Here is a 19179-nt window from a genome sequence, read left to right as displayed (position 1 = left end):
AGCTCAAGCAGACTGATGCAAGAACTTGGCAATGTCTTTGGCTTTTCAGATAGCGCTGCTGAGCAAATACGATGGACGATCAGTCACGAAAGCCGTGTGTATCCAGCTTCACAGCCAAGTTCAATTTCAGTCTGATAAAAGGACGTCAACACAGAGAGCTTGGATAAATATCTTATGTGTTATGAAGCATCTTCTATATCTGACCAAAATGTTTTTCCACCAGCTGGAACAAGGGGAGAGCTCTCTTTTCAATAATCTCTATTTGTCCAGGAACATAAAACTGTACTAGAAAGCCCATATTTGACTTTTGTCTGTAAAATGTGATGCATTTCAAAAGCGAGGGGTGCCAGGGCTTCTCACTGCCATTTTGATAAGCAACTGTGAACTCTTCAAGGAAGAAATGAGAGTATGTTCCACTTAGAAAAGTTACATTGTCAATACAATGATAACTGACTGCCAGCTGTCACCCTGCTTCTCACTGTTAGAAGGGACTCCCGTCTGCAATGTAGCTCATACACTTCACTGATAAACCTGATAATTACAAGTTTTTCACCTCTGTCTGTATATATGCTCTCTTTTTCGGTTGGTTGACTTTTAAACATCTGTATCATTCAATTAGTTTCCATTCAACACCAGTTCAACAAAGCCAGGCATCCTCTGACCAGCGTCCAACCCTGGTTAGGAGGAGGGTTGGCTGACCCTCGTTGACCCATTCAGATAGACCCCAGATGCAGATTTGACCCATGTCACCGTGTTGGGTATAAGTGACACTGAACATGGTGTGACCACTGGAATAAAAAAACCTAGCTGATGTGAGTGGAAAGCAATTATTCAAGACCACATCTCACAACTCGACGAACGTAAAAATTGGTGGACTGTGGCCAAGAAGAATAAAATTAAGCTACATCATGCACACGACAAGCAAAGCTGACCAATGTCAGAGTGAAAAAATGTTCCAACAAATACTGTTTGGGTTTAAAGGATAACTTTGCTCCATCATTTTTCCATGTTTTTGTGTCTAAGTGACTAATGGGGACAACAATTTCTGAAATTGGTCCAGTATTGAAGGAGAACGCTGCAGCCGCACGCCGCTGAACGAGCTGTAAAGTAATCATTTGGGGCAACCTGGCCCCGTCAGTTTACGTCCACTAAAAGTGCTTGTCTTTGTCACTGTCAGGTTCAGACTGTTCTTATAAGTGCTTGACAACATTATGGAAAGGACCTTTTTCTTATCTTTCGCTTTCTGTTTGCTATTGTGTCATGACTTGTTGCCGGAAGACAATGGTGGAAACGTTAGTGCAAGTTGGAGAGAGGAGTGCCACAGGACACCGGTGTTGTCAGAGTTTGTTGTGTTGGAGAACAGAAAGCGTAGCTCAGTGTTATCTAAAAGATGTCCAATGTCCCGGCTGAATATTTAGGTGATTTCAACAATGTGGATGCGACGCAACATTTCACAACGAGGCTTCTCCGAGCGAGACACACAATAACAACAAACAGACCGGATCAAGCGGAAGGTATGAAAAAGGTTTAATTTCTCTTTAGGGTTTTTTCCATAATGTTGTCAGACACTTATAATAACGATCGGAGCCTGTCAGTGTTAAAAAAACAAGCACGTTTAGTCGACGTAAGCTGACGGTAACAGGTTGTGAAATTATTACATTACAGCTCGTTTAGCGGCTGCAGCGTTCTCCCTCAATACTGGACCAATTTCAAAATGTGTTGTGCCCATTAGTCACTTAGACACACAAACATGGGAAAATAAGGTCCAGGTTGTTGTTATCCTTTAATATCTAAAAAAAAAATCAGTATTAAAGCTTCATAGGTGTAACAGTATAGGAAATAATATGCCCATATATAATAATCTAGTCGAAGATTGGAGATTTCCAATTTGCACACATCCAGCCATTATAGCATAAATTCTGGCTCCTGGTCAGTTTGCTGTTCATACATAACATGCATTACAATGCATGCACCAGTGCATAATAATGATCAAATCTATAAAGCTGAGATCCTTATCATGTTACCATGTTTATTTACATAGGTTTGAAAAAAAGGCTAGATGATTAATTGTAACTGATAAGTTTTATTTAGGTAGGTTTTTAAAGGTAAAGCTATATATATTTAACTGAGGTAATGTACAGTGGAATAGTACCTGTGATGAGCTGCAATAGGGGTGGAACTGGCTCTGTCCTTGAGCAGACTGGCAGTCAAACTGTCTTCAGGATAGCTACCCAGCTCTCCCGTCACCCAGTCAGGCAGACGTGCGTTGCCGTTCTCCACGGACCGACCGCTCAGTGGTTCATCAAAGTAGATGGACTGAAAATGAAAATTCAAAGACAGGAGATAAAGATCAGTTGCAGCTGCATTAGATTCATCCTAAAATCTTTGTTTGCAACCAACTTTGAGTACGTTGCCTCTCTTCATTTAAACTCGACTGTGACATCATTTTTGAAGTTCATCATTCTACAAATACAGCAATATTTATGATGCGATGGAGCAGTTATTCTTACCATGTAGGTAGGGAGTGTCTTGAGGCTGCCGGGCTCTGGTTTGCTGATGAAAGGCCTCTCTAGGACCCCTCTTTTGAGCATGTGAAGGAGCAAGCGGGCATGCATGTTGCGGTTCTTACGACCTATCAGACCTGAACCACATGTGGACCGGTCACACAGCTTCTTTATCCAGATGGCACATCCCTGGCGCTCTGAGGTCAATGGAAGAGAGAGGGACAGGGGACATTATGTTACAGGTAATTAAATACATTAAAGGGGACATATCATGCTCATTTTCAGGTTCATGCTTGTGTTTTGGGTTTCTACTAGAACATGTTTACATGCTTTAATGTTAAGAAAACACATTATTTTTCCGCATACTGTCCGTCTGAATATGCCTGTATTTACCCTCTGTCTGAAACACCGTTTAAGTGCATTTCAACGGAATGGCAACACAATTGCGTTGCTAGGCAACAGCCTGGGTCCATGTTTACATCCTGTCAGCTGATGTCATTCACATACACTGCAACAGGAAATAAACTGGGACACATTTAGTATGTTTACATTTCAAACTGTGAAATGGTCTAAATATTGTAGATTTGTGACATCACAAATGGACACAGAAATCCTAACAGCTTGTTTCAAACGTTTCTGAATACGGGCTCTGTGTGTATTTCACCATGGATTGAGTGATTTGATACTTTCACAGTATCTATATATCACTTAAACCTGTTTTATAATATAAAAGACGTGAAAATCTCACTTTTTACAATATGAGACCTGTAATGTATTGTCCTGTCAGTTACTTTCTGTGAGTTGTCTAATGACATTAATTTGATTAGAATAGTATAAGAAAAGCACAAAACAGACTCAGCAATTAAGTTGGCTACAACTTAAAGTGTTTAGTGAAGTGAAGAGAGATGATATGTAACCTCACCTGTCTTGTTGGGGTGTTTAAGGACATATGGCTTCATGTCCAGCAGAAAATGGTCAAACTCAGTGTCCAGCCTGTCCCATGTGTCCTCATGTTTGCTCATGGTGTCCTGAGGAGGAGAATAACAAGCAGCTGAGTTACAGTATTGGCTAGCAAGGCAAGGCAGCTTTATTTGTAGAGCACATTTCAACAACAGGGCAATTCAAAGTGCTTTACATATACATCCAAGAACATTGCTACTAAGTGCAAAAGAACATTAAGACACAATTAAAACAGTTATAAAAACATTAAAGATTAGAAAATAGAAACGAGCTAAAAATAAAAGCTAAAATAGAATATAACACACAAGAGTAAAAGCTCTCGTGCAGTATAAGATCATTATCTGGTTTAATAAAAGGCAGCAGCAAACAGGAAAGTTTGAAGCTTTGATTTAACCCTCCTGTTGTCTTCCCGTCGACCATGCAACTTTTGTCCTCCCGGGTCAAAATTGACCCGGTTTTGTTTGACTGTTTATAAAGCATAAACTATAAATTATCACCCAATTCTGTGTTACACCTTTTTAGCCAACTTCATTCCAACTCATTACCACAAGTTTTACACTTATTTTTAGAATTTATGGTCAATATACCTAATTTTTGAGTAAAATAAAGAAATTGTGAATTATTTTGGATTATCAAAGAGCAATTTTATTCACAAATAACAGAGAGAAAAAGAGAAAAACAGCTTTATTTGCAAAGAACTGTCAACATTTACTTCCAAAACTCAACTTTTCAAAACATTAGCTTCTCAGAATAATTTCTGTTCATTTGGATCATAAAAACAGAACACAGAAAATACAAAAGAACCTTCCCTGTGTGTGTGTGTGTGTGTGTGTGTGTGTGTGTGTGTGTGTGTGTGTGTGCCTTCAATTGCATGAGTGGCAGTGTGTGGTCGTAATGGTGTGTTTTTTGCAAATATATGCATCGCATTTTTGGCACCTGATGCCCATCTTTGACATCACTCTTGCCAGGGCAGAATCTGCACCTCTTTCTTGTGGCCAATGGGTCAGAAAGAGCAGCTGGAAGAGGGGGGGCTGCTGCAGAGGTAGAGGGTGCATCCTGCTGCTGAACATCCACAACCAAGCTGGCAGAGGCTGGAGTACGGGGAAGAACCTGGCGTCGTTTGATGAGAGGTGTCACCAGTTCTCTCCCAAGCTCCTCTAAGAACAGCCTCCTCATGTGGAACTTCCCCCGATTCCATGCCGGGTCAATCTCACTCCACAGTACAAACAAGTTGTAGGCAGACACGTCGAGAATGTTGAAAAAGATCACCAGGGCCAACGGGCTGTCATTCTTTTACAGGTGTACACACTGGTAACCTGCAACACAAGAAACAAACAATACATCATTTGAAAATGTGTACTTATTTTTTTACACAAAAATGCAATGCATTGCACTTTGAATGAATGACAGTAAACATTTTATGAAGAAAAAGTGCAATACCTTGTCAAGGTTGTCGACTCCCCCTTTGTTCTTGTTGTATTCCAGGATGATTTGAGGCTTTTTTTCTTCCCCTGTGAAGACTGCTCATCAGAAGCACATTCTTATAGGACACAAGAGTTTGTGTCTCAGTGAAGGCAAACTTAGATGAGAATCGAGCCCTGTCTCTTGCCACTAGCAGTGCAGCTGGAAGCTCCGGTTTATTCTTTCTCACTGTTCCCACCATGGTCAGCTTCTTCTTCAGCAGCTCCTGGCCAAGGGCATGGGATGTGAAGAAGTTGTCACATGTGATAGTTTGACCCCGGAGACCTTCTGTCATATCAAGCACCACACGCTTGCCCTGATTCTTTTCTGGCTGTCCATCAGCAGGTTTGCCAGTGTATACCTGCGTGTTCCATGCATAGCTGGTCCTGGCATCGCATGCTGCCCAGATTTTTATGCCATATTTCCCTGGTTTACTTGGCATGTATTGTTTGAAGGCACAGCGACCTCTGAAGGGGACCAGGCGCTCATCCACGGTGCAGGCGACACACCCACTTGTCCCATACAGCCCGAATGGCAGCAAGCTTGTCCCGTTGACGGCGTGCCGGTCTTGTGTCCCGATCATCAAATCGAATCACTCTCCTGATCATGTGGAACATCTTCAGTGGCATAGTAGCCCGAAAAATTGCTCTGCCAGACTGAGCATGCCACAAACTAGCTGTAGCTTCCTTACTGGATCTGTATACACCAGCTAGAATCAATAGACCCAGGTATGCCTGTAAGTCTATGTTGTCCATCTGACTCCACTTGTTGCTGTACACACGACGCCCCTCCAGGTTTGTCATGTCCAGCACAATATTTGCAATTTCCTCTGGCAGAAACAGCTCAAAAGTAGATTTTATGCATTCAATACGAGACACTGCATACCTTGTTGGCCCCCGGGGGCTCCTCCCAACATGTGTCGTCTGTCACTGAGAGGGATGGAAGACCAGACCAATTTACCGTCCTTTGATTCGAATCCATCTCCAATCTCAGCAGTTGCCTCTTCCTCATCACTTGAAGACTCCTCCGTGGTGGAAACATGAAACCGGATCATGTTCCGTGTTGTCCTCTGGTTCTGACACATCTTCCTCCACTTCTGCAGGTTCCTCCTGGTCTGTGTCCTCCTCAACAGGGTTCCAAATTAAATCAAGAGCCTCCGATACAGTATAGCTCCTCTTCATCGTGCTGTCTCAGACTAAAATGTGACAGGCTGCAAAAGCTCAGAATTTATAACCTCTTGTTGTTGTCTTGTCGTCATGGAGGGAAAGGCACATCAAATGTGTGATAACCCCACGTTTACGCACCTGTAACTTTGAAGTCTGCATATATGTGTGTGCGTGTATGCGAGTGAGTTTTCTGGAAGTTCTGGTCCCGTGTAGCGAAAAGTTTTGATGAAATAAGAACATGTTTACACACCTGTAGCTTTGAAGTTGTGCGTGTGTGTGTGTGCGTGTGCGTGTTCATCTGCTGGAAATGTACATTGCACACTATAGGGTATGGGTGAGTATTGCTGCTGCTGTGTGTGTGTATGTGTGTGTGTGTGTTTGCAAGTGTGTGTTTGTGTGTGTACACATGCGTGTGGGTGCGTCCATGTGTGTGTGCATGTGCGTGGTTGTGTGCACGTGTGTGTGTGTGTGTATTTATGTGCTGGAAAACACAATAATGTGTAGGTAGATGAGTAATGCGGCTGTGTGTGTGAGGTGTGTGTATGTGTGTGGTTTTGCTTTTGTGTGTTTAGTTGCTGAAAAACACAATAGTATGACACATTGCACCAAGACAACAGGTGTTACAAAATTGAATAAAATACCAATAATGCAACGAAAGTAGTGGTCATTCATTTATTATGTAAAGACCATAGTAGGGAACCACCTTTGTAATTTTGGGGCAGTTACGTGAAAGAAATCCATATTTATGATAAAATGAAGTTTGTTTGTCCAGAGGACAACAGGAGGGTTGAACTCAGAGTTGGAGTTGGTCCTGCAGGTCTCTGGGAGCTTGTTTAGTTGTGGCTTTGGGGACACTAAGCAGACCTGATCCAGATGACCTGAGAGGTTGCCTAACATGTGTTAGCTAGCTACAAAGAGTCTGTAGCTGACATGTTCACTCACTCTCAAAACAGAATGGAGGTCTAGCTTGTTATAAGAGACAGGAGGGGTAACATTGTGACACGTGATGTTAGCATAACACAACATGACAGTGTCACAAACCAGCTAACTGCTTAGCTTTAGTTATTGAGATATAGACATTAGCAAACGAGCTAAAACACACCCAGAAAACGCTCACAGAGTTATCTTTCTTCACAGACTTCCGGAAACAGACAAACCACACGTTAATAGGAGGCTCGTTGTTCGTGAAAATGTAAAATAAAGACTTAAAAAGCGACTTACTGTGAGCTCTGATTTGGCCGCTCAAAATGCTTCAAAACTTCAGCGTCCTCACTTTACGACACATCCTGTTTCCGTGGCGACGCAGCAGCAGCGTCTCCCCGTTGCCATGGGAACGGCACATCCTTTTTTTTACTTCACTTTTTGTTTGTTGTTTAATTTTTCCAAGTTATCTCTTTGCTTCCTAGTTTGTTTTAACGCCATATATTTAATTAGACTATAGAGTGTTTGTATACCCCACATGCACAATATTTAGCTTTTTAATTGCAACAAATAGACTCAACTCTCAGCCCGAGCAACATTAAATGTTATGATGGAGTATTAGGGCCACATTGAGAGAAAACAAATCTGAGATTTCGAGAAAAAAGTAATAATATTACGAGAAAAAATAAGTAATTTAATGAGAATAAAGTCATACTATTTCAAGAAACAAAAAAGTCGTAATATTACAAGAAAAAAGTCTTAATTTAATGAGAATAAAGTCATTCTATTTCAAGAAAAAAAGTCGTAATTTATTAAGAATAAAGTCATACTATTTCAAGAAAAAAATGAAAATATTACTTTTTTTCTTTTAAATTTACGACTTTGTTCTCATACGACTATTTTCTCTTTAACTTATGACTTTTTTTCTCTTAAACTTATGACTTTATTCTCATATTACTTTTTTTCCCCATAACCTATGACTTTATTCTTATATTATGATTTCATTTTCATAATATTACGACTTTTTTCCTTATAACCTATGACTTTATTCTTATATTATGATTTCATTTTCATAATATTACGACTTTTTTCCTTATAACCTATGACTTTATTCTTATATTATGATTTCATTTTCATAATATTACTTTTTTCCTTATAACCTATGACTTTATTCTCATAATATTATGACTTTATTCTCGAAACCTCAGATTTATTTATTTTCCCTCCATGTGGCCCTAATACTCCGTCGTAAAATGTAGACAAGGTTGAATATTTTAGATATATTTGCCTGTTGTCTCTCTGATACCTGGGTGGCATAACTCTCACCTTAAATTACACTGCAGGTTTCCACTAAATCCACACGATGGCGCACTAGACCTTCACTTTGTGGGATGGTCAGCAGCGGATGGAGGGACATGTCGCCTCAGTTCATTCTTCATTCAAAATAATACAACCTACATATATATTTTACATAAACTACAATACCTAACAAAACACTGATTTAGTAATCACAGAGAACATTAGTGGACGTGCATTTAATGTGTTTATGTAATGTAAAACTTGTAAACTTAGCCGTGTGGTTAATTGAAGTGAAATATTCCCACAGCACGTGAAGGCAGACTTCACTCCAGCGACGTCACTTTGAATGAATTTGAGGCGCTCAGCTGCTGAGGTCCGGAGCAGAGAGGAGGTGCTCTCTGACAGCACAGCGGCTCCTCCAGTAGCGCCTGCAGCTTCTCCAGCAGCTCCTCTAAGCAGCTCCTCCTGCAGCTTCTCCAGCAGCTCCTCTAAGCAGCTCCTCCTGCAGCTCCTCCAGCACAGAGAGAGAGAGAGAGAGACAGCACCTCTATACTCAACCAGGACCTCACACAGAAACCGGTCGGGACAACACCAAGTTGTGGCTGTGTAGTTTGGGGTTTTTTGCTCCCCCATGATGGCTGACCATCTTTTGCATTATAACGACTCAGCTGGGGTTGGGAACCGATTCGCCCGCAAAGGTGCTTTGAGGCAGAAAAACGTGCATGAAGTGAAAAACCACAAATTTACTGCGAGATTTTTCAAGCAGCCGACCTTCTGCAGCCACTGTACAGACTTCATATGGTAAGCATCAACTAATGCACACCTGTCTGTTTGAACAGCCTCTCTTTCACTCACTTTTGATGGCAGATTTTCTTCTATTTAGCAATGCTTTTGTTCTTCAGCAAGTTTTAATATGCTCACATTAATAACCTAAATGATTTGAGTTTGCAGATACTTTGGTGTCACTGACATTTTGCATTTCCATAGATTTAATAAGCATATTGACAGCTGAGACAGATGTTGAAGCTTTTAAGACTGCAAATTAGTGACTTAATATGGCTTTAGCAGAATAAAGCCACCCTAATTGTGTGATTTTTCTTTTGTTGCAGGGGATTTGGGAAACAAGGATTTCAATGCCAAGGTAAAACCAGTTGCATGCATGTATTATTGGTGCATTTGTTACTGGCAGAGTCAAGAGGCATAACGACACCAGTGTAGGGTGACATCAGTTGTCTGTTTGGGACACAGAAGCCCAGTGTTTCACAATGAAAAGCAGTAAAGCTGATGGCGTTTGTTCATTAAGCGGTTTGTCATCTCATTCATACATTTATTTGTTTTGTTTTTAAATGTCTTACCTCTGGCTAAATCTCAGATTAAGCATTTACAAAGTGGTTCCATGAGCAAATACTGTATGTAGGTTGCAGACCTGTCACAAGGAAATAAAAGCCAACACAGCAAATTTATTTCAAGTTTTTTTATTTTGTTTCTTCAGAGGGCACATCATGCTGCAAACAAGAAAGCAAAGATTAATTTTTTATCCAATATGTGGACAGTGAATTAAAAATTAAAACTGAAACATTTACCTGCAGCTTGGGACACATTAATATCCATGTTGGTTACCATTTGGTCCTGGAAGACAAAATATTACTTTAATATTGTTTCAAGCAAGCATTTAAGAGAATTAAAGTTGTGGACATACCTTTGAGGGTTCTTTACAGAGGCAGCTGGTTGACCCTCGACACCCTATGAGCTTACAAATTCTGGCGAGTACCTGGATTTTGAGATGAGATACCTGGCTCGCTGATAGCCGTTTCTGGACTGGATGATATAGCGTGGAAGAGGAGGAGGAGAAGGTGGTGGTGGGGGAGGACGGATCGGTTCGCTCAGTCTCTGGGTAACCTGAACGTCTTGGGTGCTGACGGCTGGTGTTTGTGGGATTGGAGAGGGGTTCTCTTCACGTGGCTGGTGGTCAGTTTGACCCAAGTTAAGGGGCTCTCCTCCAGAAGATGGATGGACAGGCTGGGCTCCTTCATTAGTTGGGTTACTGGGGAGTGAGGGTCCCTCTGGTGTTGAAGCAGTGGAAGACCCCTTGCTCATGGGATAACCTTGGCTATACCCACCTGCAGTATTGGAGGAAGCCCCAGTATTCTCAGGTGGATACTGAAAGACGTCCTCATAGACAAGATGAGTGCTACTCGAGCCACCTCCAGTGGAGCCCGAGTTTAAGTCCTGGTTTGGGTAGTCAGCCACACCATAACCGCTGCTAACTGGCTCAGGCTGCCAAGACTCAGAGTTGGGAGACCCTGCAGCCTGAGAGGTGGAGGATGGTGCAGGCTCATCGGCGCCAGCTGGACTCGAAAGAATAGAGCCACCAGCTGGAGAGGCAGGCACACCGAGTGATGTTGACTGAGGTTGGCCTGGCTGAGGCTCTGCTGGATCACTCGGCTGGTAGTTGGGGTTTAGAGGAAATAGAAATAGTTGCTCAGGGTTGTCCCAGCCCCAGTCTCTTGCGGCACCATTAATGAGTTTCTCTACCTCACGAGCGCTAGCTGTGTAGGGCGGGTTGTGTTGAGATGTAACCGAACCTGGCCATTGTGCAACTGCAGGTTTGTTGTAGCTTGTGTATACAGGGCCAGTCGGTTGGTTATTTGAAGCCTGCCAGTCACTCTCATCAAAGGTCGGAGAGGTTAACGCTTCATCCTCTCCATCATCACCTATGTTATGCGAGTCCTCCTTATATGGATAACCATACCCTGTAAAATTAACAATTAAGATGAAATGATATATATTCCTGAGGCCTAATGGGGTAATTAAAAAGAAAGTCATTACCTCTCTCAGTTGGTATTCCAGCACTGCGGTCAAACAGCAAAAAACAAATCCAGGAAACTCTGCAAGAGGCCGGTAAAGAACAAACATTTGATTAAAAATCTCTGTTAGAGGTTAATAGAAACAAATAAAGTGCAAAGAAAGCAACATCAATACCGCAAAATGAGTCCAAGAGCCATGGCTGTCAGCTGAAAAGCAGCACCCCGTACTCCTCAGACGCTTATGGTTTGAGACAAGCAGCTCACTGGGACTAACTGGACTTCAGAGTAACCTCTGGCCTTATGAACAGTCCCTCTGTGTCTCTTTTATATCCAGTTCTTACTAAACGAAGCTCATCAGCAACAGCTGCTCACACAGCAATCAGTGGCCAAATCATTAACAGGTGTGTCAGCTGGACAACACCACCCAGTCTCAGTGTGACTGTCATCTTGTTATACTGAAGTCTTTTAAGTAATTTTGCTTATTTGAGGATCACTGAACACCTTTCTTTGATTTGACCCGGCGTTTTGCACACAGTCAAAAGACCTTAGTAGATTTATAATTAAAGCAGCAGTAGGCAGAATGTTTTTGGCATCATTGGGTAAAAAACATAATAACCTTTCAACATATTGTATTAAAGTGTTCTGAGAGAAAACTAGACTTCTGCACCTCCTCATGGCTCTGTTTTCAGGCTTTAAAAACATCTAGTTTATCTAGTTAACTTTGGCCAATCACCAGTCAATCAGAGAGAGAGTGTTCCTATTGGCTGTTTATTCAACGGAGGCAGCTGTCAATGACTCGCGAACTCCGATCAAACGGTCAAACTAGGCAGCGCTGATCAAATATGAATCAATAGTCTGTTACTGTAATGCCTATTTCTCTCCTCAAATGTATTCAGAAACATCTTGTAGTGTACTGTTTAACTGTAAAATGAGAAAGTTTGCTCAAACTTGATCTCAACATTGCAGCCAGGTCTCGAACTTTCTCATTTTACAGCTAAACAGTACACTACAAGATGTTTCTGAAAACATTTTAATGCGAGAAATAGGCATTACATAACAGCAAATGTATTAATATTTGATCAGCGCTGCCTATTTTGACCGTTTGATCGGAGTTCGCGAGTGACTGACAGCTGCTCAGAGACAGCAAGGCTCCAGCTGGGCTCTGATTGGTTGTTTTTCTCTGGTCTGAGAAATCTTGCAGATGCTGTTAGCACCGGAGGACACAGAGGAACATGATTTGTTTTACCTCTCATGCACTACTGTCAGGATATAGTGACTGTTTCAATCATATTTGCTCCATTTCTACCCACTGCAGCTTTAATACTTCTACTTTACGTGGACTCAGGGTGCCTCATGGCGCCCTGAAACCGACACCATGTTGCCACCATCTTTTCTAGTGTAACATATCGCTCTAGACATCTGATACTGTGGCAGCTAAAGGGGAGAAAGGCAAAGGAAAGGGCAAGGAGTGAGGGAGACAAAGAAGTACAGTAGGAAGAGTTATAATGGGGGATTACTGCGGTCAAATTAAGGTTACATCACCTTGAAAGGCGCTTGTACACGAAATGGAAACAAAAAATCGAATGTGAAATATTGGATGGAGAACATTCAGTTTATGGAAATGATATGTATGATGCCTAATTAAAATTAGCTACATTTTGATTATTCCATTTGCATTTGTTCAAGTACATAAATAGATGCATGGCAGAGCAACTCCACACGTTTTGCATTTCACAAGATTACTGCGATTGAGCTTAAAGTATAAACTCCCAGACATTGTAAAATCTGAAGCTTATACTGAGACGAATGAGTAGAAGCAGAAGGAAAAAATATTTGAATTTCTGATAAATCCTTGTGCTGAATGCCCTACCTCTAAACATAAGGACAATAGACCCATCGTGCATCCATCTCGTGCTCACTAATCATGTGTGTTGTTCTCGTGCCAACTAGTGTCATTCTGCAGGGTCACGTTACAGAGTGATGCTGCAGCGAGAAGACCTGTGGCTTTAATTAACTCGAACAAACAGTGGCTGCGGTCAAAAAGTCAAAAAGTTAATGTCTTTTCCTAACCACTTTTCCTTTGACCTCGATGGAAAACGTCATGAGATCAAGGAAAGATGTGACGGAGAATTCATAAGGACTTAGGAATAGACAACCTCGGGGCTAGGAGAATCTGACTGCACTTATACTAGGCCACATAACTGTGATGCAACGGCGGGCTGCCGTGGTGAAACTATAATATTCAGAAAATGTAAAGGCACACCTTCGCCCTTTGGATTCGTACCATGCTGTTCCATGCAGGCTTTATAAACAGCTCCTTCAGTGATGGTGTGTGAAGCAGAGATACCGCAGGTCCTTCCTTCCTACTGCTATCACACTTTACCATCAACATATAATGAAGGATTATTTTACCTTAAACCTGGACAACCCGGTGAAAAATATTACTTCATTAGCGAGGTTGGAAATCCTATGCTAAAAGGAGATAAGAAAGTAAGCATTGAAGCACCTTTCCTTAGCATTTAGAGGATTCAAACAGCTCTCATCATGGCTGCTACTGAGATACTTCCGGGTCATTTCACTCCGTTAGGAACCTTCCTAAGCAAAAAAGACTATTCGACCGCAAACAGTGTCCTTCCTATGTCCTATATCCATATGGACATGTGTCTGTTACATGGGAATATGGCTGGATATGTTGTGCTCATGCTTACAGTATGTTTGTTTTCATGCATTTATAAAAATGTTTACATTGCCTAGATACTTTTTCCCCCCGCTAAATGAGGATATGTTTTAAATTCCTCATGTGAACAGGGGCTGAACTGTCTGGCTTGACTATGAATGCATCATGGAAATTGGCTGACAGATGCATGATCTTGGATGTAGACAGGATGTGTTTTCTTGTAGAGTGTGCATAAGGAATGCATTGCTCTTTGAGAACCATAGAGTGGGATAGTCCCTGGAGGCCTTGATGTACAGATTTCTTCATGGGGTGGATGCATAATGGATTTTGTAGTTGTTGTTAACACTATGGGGATATAGGATTGTTAATATATGTAACTGTAAGATTTTATCTCAAATATTTACAGCTGTGAGACTCTAAATACGTGGCATATGTCTCCTTCTGTGAATGCAAACTGGGCTTGTTATTCTTACATAAAGCTCACAAACTGAACTTTTAAGAACTTCTTCTTTGAGGCAGAAATGTAAAGTCAAATACTTCCCACAGTCACGCTGCTGAAGGTGACACTGTTGCATGTTTGAGGTGCAGCTCGCCAGCAGAACATTTGGCTTCAGGTGAGAAAGCGTGGCTCCTGTGATCATTCATATATCTGTTTCCCTGCATGGCTGATATCACTTTATTGTTTCTTAGGCGTGGGCAGATTAAAGGCCGTCTAGAGCTTCCTGCCCTGCGTTGAAAAAGCCAGATAGCAGCTTTTTTGTTTATTCTCCAGCGATCACCCACCTCTGCCACACAACAGCGAGCAGCAGAGTGCTGTCCAAAGCGGTGCTGAAGGATCTGTGTGTGTGGGTGGAGGACAGAGGCCCGGCTGCTCCCAGGGTTGGTGACTGGTGTACCTTTTTATTGTTAAAGGTAACAAAAGGGATGAGTGGTTCACCGTGGTTAGGCATGAAGGATGCGTGTTGCAGAATTACATTACGATGAATGAATCACTACATAAACAAGATTATACATAATGCCCTCTGGTTCACATTTACTGACATTTTCTAGGAATTGTTCATTCACTGTAGCCACTTCATCTCCACTCACTGCAGACACTAAGATGTGATTCACCACGATATAATAAACAAAACGTTCCACCTCACAATTTACTATACAGTAGTAGTCAGTGTATTTAAAGGTGCAGTGTGTAGGGTCTGGCGGCATCTGGCGGTGAGGTTGCAGATTGCAACCAACTGAAACTTCACCCGTGTGCCAAGCGTGTAGGAGAACTACGGTGGCCGACGCGAAAACGTGAAAACACAAATGTTTGGTTTGTTTGTTCTGGGCTACTGTAGAGACAGCATTAAAAAACAGCTAGTTAAAGCTGGTGAGCTAGCCTTAGCTAAAGCTAATTACTCTTTCCTGGAATTGGAAAATCAATTTTGATACTCCAACATCTTAATAATTGAGCTTGTTCTCACTCATAAATAAGATCGTAGCTAAATCGTGCATCATAATAGAGAAAAAAGCAAAACCAGATAAACTAGTCCCGCCAACAAGAACCTAGTCTAGCTTAGCAGAGTAGCTCTAAGTAACGTCTCTGTTGCCTCCGACTCTCCTGGAATTCATGTGACGTGATGTGGTTAAGCTTCCTTTGAATCACATATTTAAATGTATTTCAATTAAAGGTGCAGTTTGTAGGATTTGGCGGCATCTATAGCGGTGAGGTTGCAGATTGCAACCGACTGAAGCCTCTCCTACGGTGGCCAACGTGAAAATGTGAATGGCCCTATCTAGAGCCAGTGTTTGGTTTCTCCGTTCTGGGCTACTGTAGAAACATGGCGACTGGCTCCGTGAAGAGGACCCGCTCTCTATGTAGATATAAATGGCTCATTCTAAGCTAACGAAAACACAATGACTCTTATTGTCAGGTGATTATACACTAAACAAAACATACTTGTTAAAGGAAGGGTCGGTAATGCTGAGAAACTTGAAAGAGTACACTAGATTTTAAAAATGATCCAACCGAAAAAACCAAGCCCAGTGTTGCCAACTCTTTTCCAATGAAAGTAGCTAACAGCATTAGCTGATAACTAGCTCAAAAAGTACCTAAACCTGGCAAGAAAATCGCCAAGTCGGCAACACTTAAACACTTAAACAACAAACATGGCTATTGTTAATACTCACAGCTGTCAAGTTAGCAACTTGTGCACGCCAGTAGGCAGGTAGGTAGGCAGGCAGGTAGGTAGGTAGCCCGTCCAAACATTACATTTATTTAGTCCTGCGACAGCCACAGGTACCAGATTGTTTTCTTTTTTTTGTAAGAGCATTTGATTTATTGATTACTGTAAGGATGTAATGAGAATTTCAACAAATAAAAAAAAATATTTAAACAGCACTACCAACCTTACCTTTAATATTATACTTAATTTCTGCCAATAGATTCCCCCTAAATGCTACCCACTGTTCATTTAATGGGGTTTATAAATGGCTTTAAATCTTATAATAATAATCTAATAATTGAATATACAGTATGGTAAACAAAAATTTTAAGTCCAGATTTTACATGTTGTTTCTTTATTTGACACAATAAAATCTGAGTCATGAATAAAAAAACACAACCAACGCACCATGAAAGTGAGTGGGAATAAAAAAAAAAAATGCAAGATGCACAGCGTGAGGGAGAAAAGGGAGGGCTAGTGACGTCTAAGTGGAGTGTATCATTGTATTGGGTGTATAGGATGTAACTCAGCATGTCCATATGACAGGATGTATCGCTGTCGCAGATTCCCCACAGTGGACCGCGAGTCACGAGCCAACGAGAGAAGCAAGCAGCACGTCTGTAGAATGTATATTAACCAACACGTTTTATGAAGAATTCAAACTTCGAGAAGATTGGCATGAACATTTTAATTTAGACGTTTGATGTAGGGCTGTGCCCCCTGCTGCTGCAGAATGGACTCAGACAGGAACATATTAATAATTTATGGAAAACATCATTTTCACCCACTAAATAAAAGTCAGATGATTAGCATATAGAAAATGTTTTTTTAGGTTACCCCCCTGAGACCTGCATTATCGCCTGACTTTACTGTCTTTCAGAGGCTCTGTGTTATTTCCGCCTATTCTAAAATGATGTGTTTGAATATTTCTGCATACTGGGGTCCCTAAACAGTCTTGGAATTACATAAATTGGGTATCACTGTAAAGCTGAGACTCATGTGGATCCAGTGAGCTTAAATCTATTCATATGTGATGATGTTAGTCCCCATAGGAGCCATTTCACTGTAGTGAGACCATTTTTTTAAAACTTGACCTCACTGTATGAAATTACCTGTGGTGACCTCTAGGATAATCACAGCCTCATGAAACTTTACAGCCACAAACTAGAGACCTAGAGCATTCAGAGAATGGATGGCTTTCCTAGCTAGATTGACAATAAGGGGGATTTCTAAGCAGTTTACACAACAGAAATGCCGAAAAATGCAATTCTTGCAGAAATCTCAAAATGTCAAAAGTTTTTGACCAAATCACAGCATGGCTTTTTCTATGGTGTTCCTCAAGGTCTTGGTGTCTTAATGTGGTATCATTGATCATTTTAATCAATTTTTGAGTGGTAAAAAAATGGTTAAATTTAGCACCAAATCTGTGTAATAAATGGTATCAACCCAAAAATTGCTGCAACAACTCATGAGACATAATAGAGCACGGAGATGGACATCATATACTTCTATCATCATGTTCTAAACCCTTATACACTTTTACAATTGGTTGTAATGAATTCATGTTTATTTCTAATTCATGACTAGAAGGACCTGACACACAGGTTCCCAGCTTCCAGATGATGTACACCAATTCTATGTGACATCTGCTGTTGACCTGCTATCTCCCCCTAACAACCCCCTGTACCCCCCTAAAAAATAGGAAAAACGGGTCTATTGTGGGTCTCAGAGGGTTAACAGAGGTCGTGATTTTTAATCCAAATGGCAAAAATGGGAGTTACTCATAATGGACATCTGACCGCAAACCCACTGTCTTGTTAGGAATCCCCAGAGTGATTCACTGTGAGTGTATTCACTGAGTGCATCAAATGATGCAGAGATAAATTATAGGCTGTTATGTTGCATTTACGCACAGCAGACAGATGGATAGGCCTTCAACACTTGCAGCTCCGCGTGTCAGAATTGCAAGTTCTATTTTAATTCCGTTTTCCACTTGAGAAAGTGTGACACATGCACAAAGGCCGAATCACATCAAAATATGACAAAAAAAATTACAGAAAAATTACGTTTTAATTAGTTATATTTCAGGTCTGACTTATTAATTATTAAGTCCCACTGTGAAACTATTCCTGCCCAAATGTCACAGAGCCAGTGGCTTGACAGTGAGTGTGTTTCAGATGCTCTAATCTCCCCCTCCTCCCCTTTGAAATTGAGCGTCTGTGGAAACGATTGTGCCATCTGGAGAGTTGAGAGAGTCACTGAGAGGTGACGTCTGGACACAAGAAAGGCGCGAGGTGGAGGGAGACGCAGTTTGAAGTAGAAGACGTAACAAGGTAGAGAGCGTGGAAAGAGGCTGAGGTGGAGGCAAAGGTGAACGCAAGTGTAAGAGACTAAATAAACACAGGAGGATTTTGCGATTGCAAAGGTGGAAGTGTGAGGGTGCAAGAGATGATGAAGTCAAAGAGGCCTTTTACACATTCTGGCTTCTTGCTGCAGAGTTTTGGCAAAGACGAAGCAAACAGTGTGACTACTTGGAGCAGATGAAAGAGAGCAGAGTGAAAACAGCGGTGGGTATTACGTCTAGGAGATGACAAAACAGGTTGTACACTGTGCTGAGTAGTGATATCACAGATTGTCGGATGTGCTAACTGATGTGTAAACTGCTTTTTTTGTCCACTTGGGGACAGCGGAAACAAGCATAGTAGCATAGTAATAACACATTTAAAGGTGCTCTATTCGATATCAGAGCATTAATATAGCATCAAACAACTATTTTCTATGTAAAGATATAGAGGAGTAATGTCTACCTGAGCAGAGAACGAAGTCACTCTCCGTCTTTGTGTGTTGTAATCTGAGCTTTTCCGTGCATTGTTGACGTGAGCGTGCTAGCTCAGCCTTTGCACTGCTCTCATATATTCATACTCATATATCTCGTTGTTTTAACTGGTAGTGCCGTTAGCAGCAAGCCGCCGGCTCACCTGTGTCCATGTTGAGAGCCGTGGGGAGGCAATAGAAATGCTCCCAATCTGGCATTGAGCGCTTTTAAGTTGATATGGTGTAACGTGTTAGCAAGAAAAGTATTTACTAAAGCATGCAAATCCAGATGATAAATATAAGGTGATGGACAGAAAGACATGTAAAAGACGGAAAATGAAGTCTGTCTAGCTCTTCTTCAGAGGT

The 19179-nt window shown here is 41.4% G+C and overlaps 2 protein-coding genes and 2 long non-coding RNA genes across 6 annotated transcripts in view; 1 reads left to right on the top strand and 3 right to left on the bottom strand.

Annotated features, from left to right (window-relative positions):
- The window catches only part of cep112 (centrosomal protein 112), a 133763-nt gene extending 126333 nt beyond the window's left edge, over positions 1-7430 (bottom strand). For both annotated transcript variants that reach the window (XR_012596791.1, XM_074656745.1), the window contains exons 1-4: positions 7313-7430; positions 3427-3532; positions 2511-2701; positions 2153-2316 (exon numbers count right to left, since the gene is read on the bottom strand). Coding sequence is in view for 1 of the 2 variants with exons in the window: in XM_074656745.1 (XP_074512846.1) it covers positions 2153-2316; positions 2511-2701; positions 3427-3526 (455 nt within the window). In the remaining variant the exon portion in view is untranslated. The remainder of the gene's footprint in view (positions 1-2152; positions 2317-2510; positions 2702-3426; positions 3533-7312) is intronic.
- Positions 7431-8668: 1238 nt separating this feature from the next.
- Positions 8669-19179, top strand: part of prkcab (protein kinase C, alpha, b) — a 117340-nt gene continuing 106829 nt past the window's right edge. Inside the window, exons 1-2 of one of the 2 annotated variants that reach the window (XM_074656748.1) lie at positions 8669-9112; positions 9421-9452. In XM_074656748.1, the coding sequence (XP_074512849.1) occupies positions 8943-9112; positions 9421-9452 (202 nt within the window). In that variant the 5' untranslated portion in view covers positions 8669-8942. The remainder of the gene's footprint in view (positions 9113-9420; positions 9453-19179) is intronic. The other variant, XM_074656749.1, reaches the window with a different exon arrangement.
- Positions 9771-10554, bottom strand: LOC141781189 (uncharacterized). The gene is made up of 3 exons (XR_012596795.1): positions 10011-10554; positions 9895-9940; positions 9771-9816 (listed from the first exon to the last, which is right to left on the bottom strand). It is a non-coding gene; the product is annotated as an uncharacterized LOC141781189 (long non-coding RNA).
- LOC141781188 (uncharacterized) lies at positions 10876-11451 on the bottom strand. Its single transcript, XR_012596794.1, has 3 exons — positions 11294-11451; positions 11141-11199; positions 10876-11064 (listed from the first exon to the last, which is right to left on the bottom strand). It is a non-coding gene; the product is annotated as an uncharacterized LOC141781188 (long non-coding RNA).

Source organism: Sebastes fasciatus, chromosome 13 (assembly GCF_043250625.1).
Source record: "Sebastes fasciatus isolate fSebFas1 chromosome 13, fSebFas1.pri, whole genome shotgun sequence".
Classification (NCBI taxonomy): domain Eukaryota; kingdom Metazoa; phylum Chordata; class Actinopteri; order Perciformes; family Sebastidae; genus Sebastes; species Sebastes fasciatus.
Note: the sequence above shows the minus strand (reverse complement) of the source record. Positions and strands in the feature narration are given on the sequence as shown.